The following is a 14,961-nucleotide window of genomic DNA, read 5'->3' on the forward strand; positions in this document are numbered from 1 at the left end:
TGGCTTTTTCCTCATCCATCAGATCTCAATCCCGACTTAAAAGAATACTTCCTCATTTAAGTCCCCCCTCCTCACATCTGCCTTTTACTATCAATCACTAACTTGTTATTTTCTGTTGACAATTTTTTTTCTTCTGTTGCTGTCACTAGAAATAATAGCTCCACAAGAGTGTAGAATGTTTATTTTATTGGATCAATACCTAGAACATGATTAGATTTCAGTAACTGTTATATTAGTGAAGGCTATGCAAGGTGCTATACAAGCTAAACAAAAGCTATAAAGCCCAGTTCCCGTCTGCGGGAAGCTCTGGCTAGAAGTGAGCTGTCACATTCAGCAGGGCCCTGTTTGATAATGAAATGCTGAATGTGTGCTTTGGTGCTTGGCCTCATTTCATCTTTACTAGTGATTCATTAACCTTGTTGTAGGGTTGTGAAAACAGACCCCTCGAAATGAAAGACACACAGGTCTAAAGATACATAGCTAGTCCATGTGGAGTAGGGTTTTCCAGTAAGATTTATTAGGAAGATTTGTTTCAAAGCCTGTAAAGATTTCATCTAACTCTTCTACTTCCCCATACGAGTGAGTTCTCACCATGTGGTGCTGGGTCAGCAGGAATAGCAAGACCTGGGAATTTGTTACAACTGCAAGTCCCTGGATCGTCAGGTGAGGCCTAGCCATAGAAAGTTTACCAAGCCCTCTATTTTTAAAAATATATATATTTTATTGATTTTGTACAGAGAGGAAGAGAGAAAGATAGAGAGCTAGAAACATCGATGAGAGAGTCATCGATCAGCTACCTCTTACACACCCCCCACTGGGGATGTGCCCGCAACCAAGGTACATGCCCTTGACCGGAATCGAACCCAGGACCCTTCAGTCCACAGGCCGACGCTCTGTCCACTGAGCCAAACCGGTTTCGGCTACCAAGCCCTCTAGGTGCTTCTGGCACACATCCAAGATTGAGACCCTCTGCTGTGAACCATACCAACATACTTCCAGCCACCAACACTCCACATATACAAAAAGAAGACAAAAAACGATGAAGTAGGAATTCTTTTTAAAAAATATATATTTTATTGATTTTTTTACAGAGAGGAAGAGAGAGGGATAGAGAGCTAGAAACATCGATGAGAGGGAAACGTCGATCAGCTGCCTCTTGCACACCCCCTACTGGGGATGTGCCCACAACCAAGGTACATGCCCTTGACCAGAATCGAACCCAGGACCTTTCAGTCTGCAGGCCGACGCTCTATCTACTGAGCCAAACTGGTTTCAGCTGAAGTAGGAATTCTTAAGCTTCCTGATCTGGGGTCTGCAAATGGGTCTTTATGAGCACTTGGAAATATCTCCATTTTGGGGTATCCATGTGTCTCTGTGAGAGAGGAGGACCCCCAGTTTAATTAGATTTTCCAGGGGCTCCATAACCTGAAAAGCATCAAGAGCAGGTACTTCAGAGTTAACCTGGAGACAGTCTGGTGGGAGTCATGCTGAACATACAGTAAGCATTGACAGAAGGTCTCTCTTGTTGCTTACCTCTAGGGTTCGCACAGTGAGGACAGGAAAGGCACTTAAAGATGGCCATCAAACTCCAAGGGTATGTGACTCCATATTTAATATTCAGTCTTTGCTTTTATCTAATAACTAGATCAGAATATTTCCCAGTATTTTTGTGGTGCCCGTGTTGTGTTAGATATACAACATTAATCTTTACCATTGCATTTTGAAATAAAGGATTTATCTTTCCCATTTCACTAAAAAAGTAGAGATCCAAGTAACCTGGACAAAGCCAGGAGACAGAAGTGGGTTTAGAAATCAGATCACAAGTGTTCTATTTGATAAGAGATTTTAAAATTTGCAATAACATGGGAAACAAATTTGTTTATATTTGATTATATGATACTAGAGGCCCGATGCACAAAATTTGTGCATGTAGGGGGAGGGGGTCCCCTCAGCTTAGCCTCCACCCTCTTCAATCCGGAATCCCTAGGGGGATGTCCGACTGCTGGTTTAGGCCCAATCCTGGGGATCAAACCAGCAATCAGACATTCCTCTCACAATCTGGGACCACTGGCTCTTAATTCACTTGCCTGCCAGATCACCCTTAACTGCTGCCCCCTTCTCCCCCCCCCCCCCCACCAGCCTGATCACTCCTAACTGCCTCTGCCTGCCAGCCTGATTGCCCTTAACTGCCCCCGCCAGCCTGATCACTCCTAACTGCCACCCCCCCCAACAGCCTAGTCACCCCTTACTGCCTCCCTCTGCCAGCCTGGTCACCCTCAACTGTCCCCCTGCTGGCCTGGTCACCCCACACAGCCTGCTGTTCAGTCATTTTTAAAAAAAATATATTGATTTTGTGCAGAGAGGAAGGGAGAGAGATAGAGAGTTAGAAACATCGATGAGAGAGAGTCATCAATCAGCCGCCTCTTGCACACCCCCTACTGGGGATATGGCCGCAACCAAGGTACATGCCCTTGACCGGAATCGAACCCGGGACCCTTCAGTCCCCAAGCCGACGCTCTATCCTAGGGGTGTCGAACTCAATCAGAGAAGGGGCCAAAATCTAAAATCCAGCCTAAATCGCGGGCTGAATGGTTTACTGAACAGTCATAAACTGACAATGTCGTAAACTGACAGCGGAGTGCAGTGATGACAGCGCGGTGCGGGCCACATTGCAAGGCCTGGCGGGCTGGATTTGGCCCGCGGGCCTTGTGTTTGACACATGTGCTCTATCCATTGAGCCAAACCGGTTTCGGCTGTTCAGTCATTTGATCATCCCTCACTAACCCCCCTGCTGGCCTAGTTGTCCCACACAGCCTGCTGTTTGGTTGTTACTGTGACAGTGTCCAGGACAATTTGCATATTCTTCTATTATTAGTATAGATAGTACAACACGTGTACCTAAAACACATGAAGAAATTGGGATAATGAGATCACAATACAATATACAGATGATGTACTATAGAATTATACATCCAAAAGCTATAAATTTTATTAACCAATGTCACCCTAATAAATTCAATTTAAAAATAAAATGTATGAAGAAAAAATATTTCACTTGTTAAAATAAATTACCTATTGATATTACATCATTTGTGAAGAGGTGACAGCATTTCTAAATAATCTCAAAGTGGCTGGTTTCTAACCTGTTAGCTTTACAATTATTTGTCCTCTCGCCTCTAATAACTAACAATCTGGACATAAAAAAAGAACATGTGGAATGAAATGTATTATGAATTAGCTTAAGAATCTTTTTTCACTCTTTATTTTGAAATGATAGATTCATCACAGGTTGCAGAAATAGTTTCGAAACATCCCAGGCACCCTATACTCAGTGACATGTGACATAACCACAGTGTAATATCAAAACAGAAAAATGATATTGTTACAGTGAACCTGCTTCCTTCAGAGTTCACCTTTACATTTTCAATATTGCACATTAGGATACTGTTTTCATCAAGTGTTTATTATTATTGATATTAAGTTTTGCGACTATATGCCCAGAATGTCCTGTATTCTTCATCTGTGACAACACGCTTGATTAAACATCCTTGCAAGAAAAACTTAGCCCTGTTTCTAGGGTAAGTAACCATTTTATGGATTGTTACCATTATTTTCATTAAAAATGTTTTATTAAGATTTCTCCTCATTGATTCATTCAACAAAGGTTAAGGAAGATGGGTCTGTCCTGTGTTGGTAGATACTAGCCTTCAGGGAGTCCACAATTGGGATGGAAGTCAGAGGAAGAGAGATAAAGAGAACAGAGTACTTAATTCCAGTACACTTTGCCCAATAAAAGTCATGTTTAGCCTGGCTGGTGTGGCTCAGTGATTGAACATTGACTTATGAACCAGAAGGTTGAGGTCAGGGCACATGCCCGGTTTGCGGGCCCAATCCCCAGTTTGATGAGTGTAGGAGGCAGCCGATCAATGATTCTCTCTCATCATTAATGTTTTTTTTTTTCTCTCTCTCTCTCTCTCCCCCTCTCCCTTCCTCTCTGAAATCAATTAAAAAATATACATATATATTTAAAGTCATGTTTACCATCTGAACATTTTCTGGTCCCTGTGGGTCAGCATCAGTATGCTTTCAATAGGCCAGAGAGATCCTTTCTAAAAACTCAGAATAGTCTTCATTTGGTCTCTATCGAATGGCCTGTATCCTAATCAGATTCTTTTGTTTAGGCACTCTTTCTTAAGCCCTTTCAATGGTCCCTGCCATTTGGGTCCCAGTTGGGCTCTGTAAAGGAATTGCCCCAGTGTTATCTATTACTAACCACTTTTCATTAGCAATTAGCAGGATGTTCAAGATAGCCTGTGAGTATGCCCAGTTTGGATGGTGAATGGAAAAAAATGGAGTTGATAAGATCTGCCATTTTCTGAGGATCCTACCCATATGAGGGGTTGGAATTCTTCAAATTCAATAAAAGGAAGTAGGAAATTGAGTATGGGGCAGCAGTGGCCAGCAGGCTTGCCTCCCTAGTTTATTCTTTTTTTAAAATATATATTTTATTGATTTTTTTACAGAGAGGAAGGAAGAGAAAGAGGGACAGAGAGCTAGAAACATCGATGAGAGAGAAACATTGACCAGCTGCCTCCTACACACCCCCTACCGGGGATGTGCCTGCAACCAATGTACATGTTCTTGACCGGAATCGAACCTGGGATCTTTCAGTCCACAGACCGATGCTCTATCCACTGAGCCAAATCAGTTTTGGCCCTACTTTTTTCTTTTTCAAAGGGAATTGTCCTCTCCAGATAAGGATGCTCCCTGGCCGCATTGGGTGCCCTGCCTGGTCTTCCAGGGGAGACCATTCCTTCATCAGACAGGGTTGGAACTGTTGCCCCTCTGGGCTCTGTTTCAGGGATATCTAGCAGCAGCGATGGTGGTGGTGGTGGGTGTGTGTGTGTGTGTGGAATCTTCCTGCTGCTATTCCAAGGTCCCCCAGGTTCAGGGCATTACAGAGGCTCATCTCATTTTCCTTTTCTTCCTGTGTCTTACTATTAGGGAGAAGTTTTGAAGCCAGTTCCCTTCTCTGCACCATTAGTTTGGTTCCCTTTTTTCTTTTTGTTGAATCCTCATTGTATAAAGTACAGACACCTGGACATTTCCCTGGCCATTGGCAAAACAATTCCAACTGCATGATGGTGTAATTTAAGGAACCACTTAGAGGTCATTTTTCCTTGAGGTTTAATGTATGCATAGGCCAAGCAGTGTTACAATAAAAAAACCAATCCCTTCTTAGTCATTGGATTATAGCTGTACATAGATTAATCTACTAAAATCTGGCCCAGTGGGCTCCCTTCAGGAGACAACAAAAGAACACCCTCTGGTGGCACAAAAGTACAAACCCAAAACCATAGCCATAGAAAGACTCCAGACAAAGTGGGAACATGTGAAAAAAGCTTGGGTCCATAATTCTGTTAGTTCAAATGAGCACTCACAAGCAGGTCCTAGCTGCTTATCTCTTGCCAACCAATATGACAAGTGGTTCTAACTGGATCCAAGTGCATGAAGCCCAAGCACAGGGAAAGAAGACACCCCCCCCCCCCCCACACACACACAGTATGCATGCCAGTTCAACTTACTTAGTCGTGGAGTCCAGCTGCTGATGCTTTGAAAAGGAGTGCAGCGAACTTCTTTGAGAAAAACTCTCGGCAGCTGCTGGGAAGCCCCCACAGTCCTCCCAGGGTCAGCCTACCACAGGCAGCTGGGACCTTAGCCCAGGCCCTCTAGGACTTACTGAGGTCCATGCTGTCCCATTTGGGTCACCAAAACTATAACAAACACAGGTTTGGCTGCCTGCCAAAATGAAAGACAACCTCATGAGACAGGTGCTATTGCAAAAGGAAAGAGGTTTATTCAGGTGCTGTGACCTGGGAGAATGACTGACTCCCGTCTCAAAGACAATCCCCCCTACCTGTTCAAGCCCACTGTTTTTGTAGGAATAGGGAGGGAAAGGCTTTTTCTTCCCTATCCAATTATCTTCCTAGCTTTTGGCACACTTGGGTCCTATCCATTCATCTTTCTAGCTTTATTATTATTATTATTATTATTATTAAAAGATATTGTTTCATATATATTGATTTTTTTAAAGTGATACTTTTTATTTTTTTATTTTTATTTTTTTAAAGTGATACTTTTTAAAAATATATATATTTTATTGATTTTTTACAGAGAGGAAGGGAGAGAGATAGAGAGCTAGAAACGTCGATGAGAGAGAAACATCAACCAGCTGCCTCTTGCACACCCCCAACTGGGGATGTGCCCACAACCAACGTACATGCCCCCGACTGGAATTGAACCCGGGACCTTTCAGTCTGCAGACGGACGCTCTACCACTGAGCCAAACCGGTTTCGGCATCATCTTTCTAGCTTTTTTAGTTGTTGTTATTCCACACCCAAGAATTTTTCTTTCATTGATTTTTTTTAGACTGGAAAAGAGGGGGAGAAATATAGAGAAACATCAATGTGAGAGAGACATATTGATCAGTTTCCTCCCCCACGCGCCCCAACTGGGGTCCTGGATTGAGCCTGCAACTAAGGCATGTGCCCTTGACTGGAATTGAACCCGTGAATCATCAGTCCACAGGCTGACACTCTAACCACTGAGTAAACAAGCTAGGGCCATCTTTCTATCTTTTGGTGCATTCGGGCCCTGTCTTTCTAGCTTTTGGCATGTTCAGGCCCTCATCCATATATCTTTATAGATTTTGGCACCTTAGTGCGCCATCTTGACCAATGGGGAAGACTGGCTGGCACTCTCTGTCTATAGTATCAGAGTTAGTGGAGAGTGGAGTGAAGGGGGCGCTGCATTAGGCCCATCTCCCTACACTGGATACAGCATTTGCACATCACGGGGAGCCCCTTGGAGTCCACAGGGTGCCCTGGATGCTAGCAAGCCTGCATCCTCCACACAGCCCCCATACACCCTGGCCCTGCAAAGTGGCCAGGCAACCCACACCCTGCCGTTGGCTGCCTGTACTTTGATTGACTGTCTATGGTAACAACATGGTCACACTTATTTATTTATTAATTAATATCACACGAGGATATTTTTACAATGATTTTTAGAGAGAGTGGAAGGGAGGGGGAGAGTCAGAGAGAGAGAGACATCGACGTGAGAGGGACACATCAATTGGTTGCCTCCCACAATGTCCTGACCAGGGCCAGGGATCAAGCCTGGCAATGTAGCCATGTGTCCCTAGGAATGCCAAATGGTAGGGCTGGTCACACTCTTAAAATAATGTTATTTCAAGAAATTTAATACCCAGGTTATACAAATTTACTCATGCAAAAATAGATGGATGGATGGACAGATAGGTAAATAGATGGGCAGAATCTAAGTTGTTTCTTATTTTTTTTAAAGGGATTTTGATATGTGAAACATTTTTAGAGTGACTGCCATTGTCTTTCTTTCCCCTTGTGCAAAATTCTCCTAATTTAACTGTTTTATTTTTTATTTCAGACGACAACTTTTTTTCACGACAGAGAACTTTGAGGGTAGTCTTTCTCCATTGTCCATCCCTCCATCAATGCAGGTAGTTATTATATGGGACAATCTGAAAGATGCTTGAAATACGTAATACTTGGTGTAAAGGTATATAATTTGGAAATATCACACTAGTTTGTCTTTTTGTTCATTTGAAGTTTATTTTACAAAAAAAAAAATTTATCTCTTTAAGATTGAGAGTAGTTTCTAAGCCAAAAAAAGAGGGTTGATTCTATTCTGTCCCTACTACGAAAATGGTACCCCTTTTTCCTGAAAAGGGAAGCAGAATTGTCGCCAGTTCTTCCTACAATTGGTCGTGTGTGGGGAACAGATAGATTACATGCACTAATTCCAGGCCTCCCTAAATTGTCCTAACCAAAACAGAAACCTTTACCCTCTTAGTAACTACTCGAGAAATTCTACCATTACACCTATGCCAAAGAAGTTTTGCCATCTATCAAGATACCAATGTTTCTTGGAAGCAATAGTTATGCTCATCATTTATGCTCCTCATTTTATCACTTATCTTTCGGCTTTATCCTTGGGGAAGGATTTGTTGTTGTTCTTTTGTTTTTATTTCTCTGGAGAGAGAAACATGGATGTGTTGTTCCACTTACATGCATTCATTGGTTGATTCCTGTATGTGCCCTGACCTGGATCTAATATGCAGCCTTGGCATATTGGGATAATTGCTCTAACCAAGTGAGCTACCTGGCCAGAGCCTCCTCAGAAAAGGTTTGTTTTTTATATTTTGGGTTTTTTGTTTTGTCATTAATCCTCACCCAAGGATATTTTTTTCCATTGATTTTTTTTAAGAGAGTAGGAGGAAGAGAGGAAGGAAGGGAAGAAGGGAGGGAGGAGAGAAAGAGAAACATCTATGTGAGACATATCAATTGGTTGCCTTCTGCACACTCTCCAACCAGGGCTGGGGACTGAACCTGCAACCCAGGTATGTGCACTTGACTGGGAATCAAACTCATGACCCCTTGAGGTGCAGGCTGACACTATAACCCCTGAACTATACCAGCCAGGGCTCAGAGAAGGTTTTGATGAGGGAGAGAACTTAGCTGTCTGAGGCTACCAAACACCGATTTCAACCTCCCAGTTTTGGTTTCAGCTTACCCCAGGAAACATAGTCCCCAATATGGAGGAACCGAACAGCTCCTGTTGGCACAAATGTTTCTTGGATGTGTGTCTAGAAGTATTGCTTCCCAAATTGATATCCAAAAAGAGGTGTTTATTGATATTATGTATGTCATTATTTATAGGTTGGCAAACCAGAAGTAACATCAGCACATTTTGCTGATCTTTCATTGCTGTTAGTAGTGAATAAAAAAGTCTATGTTTATAATATTAAAAAGCGTATCTGGACTGCATCGACAGGTATATATTCTTTTTATGTGTTTTATTTTTTTATTTTTATTTTTATTTTTTTTACATTTTTTTATTAACCTGTTAACCGGGGAGTTCCCTTTTTAATTACGCAACCTGTTATGGGCGCGTACTCTTTCACTAGGACATCACGCCCGGAGGACTTAATTTCATATTATTATTTTTTTTCTATTTATACTTAATTAAAATAAATGATATATATGTATTTTCATTTATTTATATATAAAGCACAAAGGAAAATACAAAATTACAAAAATAGAAAAGAATACCAACAAAAAAATGGAAACATCGAATTAAAAAATTATAAATTTTACAAACAATTATAAAGATTACAAAAAATATATATTGTCCCTCTCAGGGCGCAACATATATTTCCAGGACGTATTTATACGTCCTACCCGTTCCCGATATTGTTTACGTTTGACATATTTATACGTCCCACTCGGTTAACAGGTATTAAATTATTATCTGTGTACATATTTTAACATTGGCCCGCCCCCCCCCCATACATATGTGTTTTTTGTTTGTTTGTTTTTCTTAACTGATTTGAGGCAGGGGAAAGGAGGTAGAGAGGAGGAAAAAAACATCGATTGGTGGCCTCCACATGTGGGGATCAAACCTGCAACCTGGGTATGTGCCCTGACCAGGAATTGAACCCACCAACTCTTGGTGTATGAGATGACACCCCAACTAGCTGAGCCACCCTGGCCAGGGCCTTTTTGTATTTTTTAAATTTCATTTGAGTTCAGCCAACCTCAGAGAAATGGTTATTAATTTCGGAAGGACAAACCATACCGATATGTGGATGTCTGTCCCCGAATGTCACCCTGTCCTTTAAAATTCAAATGGAAGCTGGGCTGAACCCCCATCCACTGCAGATTGCAGTTGTAAGCCAGAGAACCCTTCTTTGGACAAGAACGACTTCTAGATGCTTGGTGACAACATTCCATGGTGCAGAAAGACCACATTTTGTTTATGTGTCATCGGCCAGTGGACACTCGGATTGCTTCCGTGTTTTAGCTATTGTGCGCAACACTGTTTGAACGTGTGTGTGTGTGTGTGTGTGTGTGTGTACACAAATATCTTCCTGAGTCCATGCTTTTTAATTTTTAAATTTTTTTGTATTCCCAGAAGTGGTATTGGATTGGCTCTGATTCCTGGCCACACTCTGAATGAGTGATGTCCACACTGCCCTTCCCCCAGCAGCCCCGCCCAGCTCTTGTGGACTCATGTCTGCGGCTTCTTTTACGGAATCAATCCATCTTACATCTTGTCTTCTTCTTTTCCTGCTGCCTTTCCTTTTCCCTGGCATGATGGTGGTGTCCAAAGAGACCTGCCTTCACAGGATGTGCCCGAAGGAGGACAGCTTCAGTTTGGTCACTTTTGCCTCCAGCGATGTGTGTGGCTTATTAAACCAAGACCCATGTATCTGTCTTCCTGGCAGTCCTGCCGGTCTGCAGAGTTCTCCTCCAGCTCCATATTTCAAATGAATCAACATTCCTATCGGCCTTCTCCACTGCCCAACTTTCACATCCGGGCACAGTAATTGGGAATACCAGGGTGTAGATAACCTTGGTCTCTAATGGTGACCTTTCCTAATTTTTCTATTGCTGCCTTTCCGAGTCTCAGCCTTCTCCAGAGTTCTTGGCAGCAGTCTCCGTTTGAATTGGTGACTGAACCAAAGGAAGCTAAGTCTACAGCAATGTCTTCCTTCATTGTCTGTGTGAAAGTTGCGTATCTCTTCTGTAGTCATCATGTGGTCATTCCATTTTCAGATTCTTTGAGGAAACTCCATGCTGTTTGCTAGTCTTGCACCATTCCCATTCCCAACAGGGTACAAAAGTTCCATTTTCTTCACATTCTCACCAACACTGGTTGTTTTCTGTTTCATGCCAAGCCAAAGTTTCTGCACTTAAAATGGAATCAAAGAACACCTTGGTAAGAGAAGGGAGTTCTTCCTGCAGTTTTGGCATAGTCCTAAAGAGTGTGTGCTCCTCAACTAGGGACAGGCCTGCCCCCGGATGACACTTTGGCAAAGTGGGGAGGTATTTTTGGTTGTCCAGATGGAGGAAAGTGCTACATTGAGTCATTAAAGGCAGGGGTGCTGCAAAATGTCCCACAGGCACAGGACAACCCCACAACCAGGAACCATCGGGCCCCACACGTCAATAGCAGGTTCCTTAGCCTTGTCCTGATTTCTTGGCTGCAGTCTCCATTTGTTTTTTGTTTTTTGTTTGTTTGTTTGTTTGTTTGTTTGTTTTGATAATTCTTTATTGTTGAAAGTATTACATATGTCCCCATTTTTCTCCCATTGACCCCCTCCAGCCTGGCCCTACCCCCCCCATCTCCCAGGCCTTCAGCACCCTATTGTCTGTGTCCATAGGTTATGTATAATATATGTGCATCCAAGGTCAGTCTCCATTTAAATTAGGGACTGGATCAAAGTAAGCAAAATCTTTAACGGTGTCTAAACATTTTCTCTGACCTTCAGGTAACTCATATAGTTTCCAAATGATCTTTTCCTTTCAGGCATAAAACACCCTGTTTCACATATTTCTGGTGACAACTGTTGCTATGGTATGCATTTCGTTTGCTCGGTGAGTACAGGGTATCACTTTTTTTTACTCTGCTCTGAGCATAGATGGAAATAAGGACAGGCGAATCCTTGGGGGTTGGGCCTTTGGACTTGGGCAATGACTGGTGTGCCTCTGGAGCAACTTTCAGATCAACTGGCTAATACACTAAGAATATATCCATCTACCTTCCTTATATATCCCTTTGCACTCCGAACCATTCTGGACATTGGCTACCAGCTACTCTCGACGCTACTTTGCTGCGGAAACGTGCATTTACAGACCCTCGTATTATTTAGTATAATTTTGGAACCAAGTAACGTATTATAATGATATTGGACTTATATGAATTGGGTGACATCGAGGAATGTATATTTGCAAAAAAAACCCAATATTTTATTGTTTATAATTTTGTACAGTATGATAAGTTTTGAAACACTCCCCAATATGCATTGCAGGCTGATTAGTGCATATTTGACAGTAATAAGTGGTTTGACGCCTGTCTCAAAAAGTTGCGTTGAAATAACTCAATTCCCCGTAATCACTAATAAACTGCAATGTCCCCTGAGAGGGGACATCCGAGTGATATGCTAGAATTTCGATGTCCCCTGAGAGGGGACAGCAGAGTGCAAAAGGATATATATATATATATATATATATATATATATATATATATATATATATAGCAAAGGCAGAAATTTATTGAAGAACAAGTACAGACTCCCACATGGGGAGGAGGAAAGAGTGTCCCCCCCTTTTTTTTGTAATATATTTTATTGATTTTCTACAGAAAGGAAGAGAGAGGGATAGAGAGTTAGAAACATCGATGAGAGAGAAACATCGATCAGCTGCCTCTTGCACACCCCCTCCTAGGGATGTGCCAGCAACCAAGGTACATGCCCTTGACCGGAACAGAACCTGGGACCTTTCAGTCCGCAGGCCAACGCTCTACCACTGAGCCAAACGGGTTTCGGCTTCCTTTTTTTTTTGAACTTGTTATTTTAAAATAATTATAGACTCTCCAGTAAGTGGAAAAGATTTCCATGTACCCTTCCCACATCTTACATAACTGTAGTATCATACTAAAACTATATTGACATGGATACAATGTATCTAGCATTTTATCACATTGCCACATCACAGAACCATACTAGCATTGAAATACCAGACTGTATTCTGTCATCCCAAAGCTCCATACCTCCCTGCCCCCATCCCACCCCAACCCTTGTCAACCACTAATCTGTTCCCCATCTCTATAATTTTACCACTTCACGGATGTTATGTAAACGGAACCGTACATTATGGGACCTTTGAGGACCAGCTTTTGTCAGCTAAATTCTCTGAAGAGTCATCTAATTTGTTGTATATATCTCTAGTCTTTCCCTTTTCGCTGTCAAGTAATATTCCGTGGTCTGAATGTACCAGGATTTGGTTGCCTCCACTTTTGGGCTATTGCAAAAAAAGCTGCTATAACCACTTATGTACAGATTTTTGTATGTGCATATGTTTTAATTTTTCTGGGATAATTGCCCAGGAGTTTTACTCTTGGCATTAATCTCCCTTTTTTACTGAGATATAATTGACAGAACACTGTAAGTGTACAATGTGATGATTTGATACATTTATATATTGCAATATGATCACCACTCTAGGGTTACCTGCATCATGGTACATCATTGCCATTAGTGGGAACCATTAAGATCTAGTTTCTTAGCAACTTGGAAGCTTACAGTATAGCATTGCTGTTTATAATCACTGCTGGTCATTAGATCTGCAGGAGTATGTAGCTATTGGGTGCAAGTTTGTGACCTTCAACAGCATCTCCCCACCCCCAACCCCCAAACCTCCTTTTAAAGTGACTATTCTGTGTGTGTTCTTCCAGGGTATAAGTAAATACGTTTTTGCCTATTCTCATGGAGATAAGATATCTGAGGCCAATGTATATTTCTCATATAACTGGGGATACACATTTGTGAAGTATCGCATTTTACAAGGACAGGTATGTGCATTTGCATAAAAAAGTGAACCAAAAAAGTTAAATGTCTTGTGTGTGATTGGAGTAATTAGCGTGCAGTGGGTGAACCAAGGCTTCTGTCTCTCGGGCGGGTAGGGAAAATTCCAGGTCATGGGACCTGGCTAGAGAGATTAGGAGGTTAGGAAGGGAGACAAGAGGTTTTAGATGATAGCACATTTATGGATGCTTATAAAAACTAGTGTCAAAGTAAAGGCTGCGCATTAATTATGATATTTAACCCCATGCCCACCTGAAGATCAGTACTCTTATGACCCTGATTTTATAGATGAGAACAGTATTGGGTTGAATTTGTGCGTCCCCTCCTCCCCCCGCAAATTTATGTCCATCCACAACCTCAGAATGTCATCTGACTTGGACATAGGGTCTCTACAGATGTAATTTGTTAAATCAAGATGGAGTCATAGTGGGTTAGGTTGGGCCCTAAATCCAGTGGCTGGTGTCAGTGTAAGAGGAGAAGGCACACAGATGCTCACAGAAAAGAAGGCTGTGTACGGGGCTGACACTGAGGAGATGGACACAGTTGCAAGCCAAGGAACTCAGGACTGCTGGCAGCCACCACACGCTCTAAGTGATGGCGGCCCAGGTTCTTCCTCAGAGCTTCACATGGAACCAACCCTGCCAACACTTTGATTCCAGGCTCTGCCTTCTAGAAAGGTGACCTTACATTTTTGTTATTTTTAAGCCCTCCTTCGCCCCCACCCCGGTATGTGGTATTTTTTGTTTGTTTGTTTTGTTTTGTGGCAGCCCTAGGAAACAGAGGGATGGAGGCTCAGAGAAGCTCAGGGCCTTCACCAAGGCCACACGGCTCGGCACAGCTGAAGCGATCAGGACATTGAGTAGCTAAGAGAATGAGGATGTTTTATTCTGACTCAGAGAATGGCTATACCCCCAAGGACTTAGGAAGTACGTCCAAAGGAGGGCACACCCAAGTTCTGATCATGTCTCAGATCTGGTTTCTCAGTCCTGCCTAAGAGCCCCAAAGAAGCCTAGAACCTAACCAGCCACATGGTTTTTGTTTTTAAAAAAATATATTTTATTGATTTTTTACAGAGAGGAAGGGAGAGAGGTAGAGAGCCAGAAACGTCGATGAGAGAGAAACATCGACCAGCTGCCTCCTGCACACCCCCTACCAGGGATGTGCTCGAAACCAATGTACATGTCCTTGACCAGAATCGAACCCGGGACCTTTCAGTCCGCAGACCGACGCTCTACCACTGAGCCAAACCGGTTTCGGCCCAGCCACATGTTTTAATTTGAAATTAGACCTGGTAGGACCCAGGGTCTGCTGATGTACACCCCAGAACCCAAAAACTGGAAAACCAGGAAGAGGACAAGATAAGATGGAGGCCCCAGGTCAAAAAGAGAGAGTGGATTTGCCCCTCCTCCAATGGTTTATATATGTATATATGTCACTAATTTTTTACAGAGAGGAAGGGAGAGGGATAGTTAGAAACATCAATCAGCTGCCTCCT

General features: G+C 42.5%; 1 protein-coding gene across 1 annotated transcript in view; it reads left to right on the forward strand.

Moving 5' to 3' along the window:
• CATSPERD (cation channel sperm associated auxiliary subunit delta) overlaps positions 1-14,961 on the forward strand; it is a gene marked incomplete at its 3' end in the record, with an annotated part of 45,090 nt that overhangs the window by 1,396 nt on the left and 28,733 nt on the right. Inside the window, exons 2-7 of the mRNA XM_084885346.1 lie at positions 1,540-1,594; positions 3,502-3,578; positions 7,466-7,538; positions 8,758-8,872; positions 11,411-11,478; positions 13,337-13,453. Coding sequence (XP_084741472.1) covers positions 1,540-1,594; positions 3,502-3,578; positions 7,466-7,538; positions 8,758-8,872; positions 11,411-11,478; positions 13,337-13,453 — 505 coding nt within the window. The remainder of the gene's footprint in view (positions 1-1,539; positions 1,595-3,501; positions 3,579-7,465; positions 7,539-8,757; positions 8,873-11,410; positions 11,479-13,336; positions 13,454-14,961) is intronic.

Source organism: Pipistrellus hanaki (genome assembly GCF_964339955.1).
Source record: "Pipistrellus hanaki genome assembly, chromosome: 5".
NCBI lineage: Eukaryota > Metazoa > Chordata > Mammalia > Chiroptera > Vespertilionidae > Pipistrellus > Pipistrellus hanaki.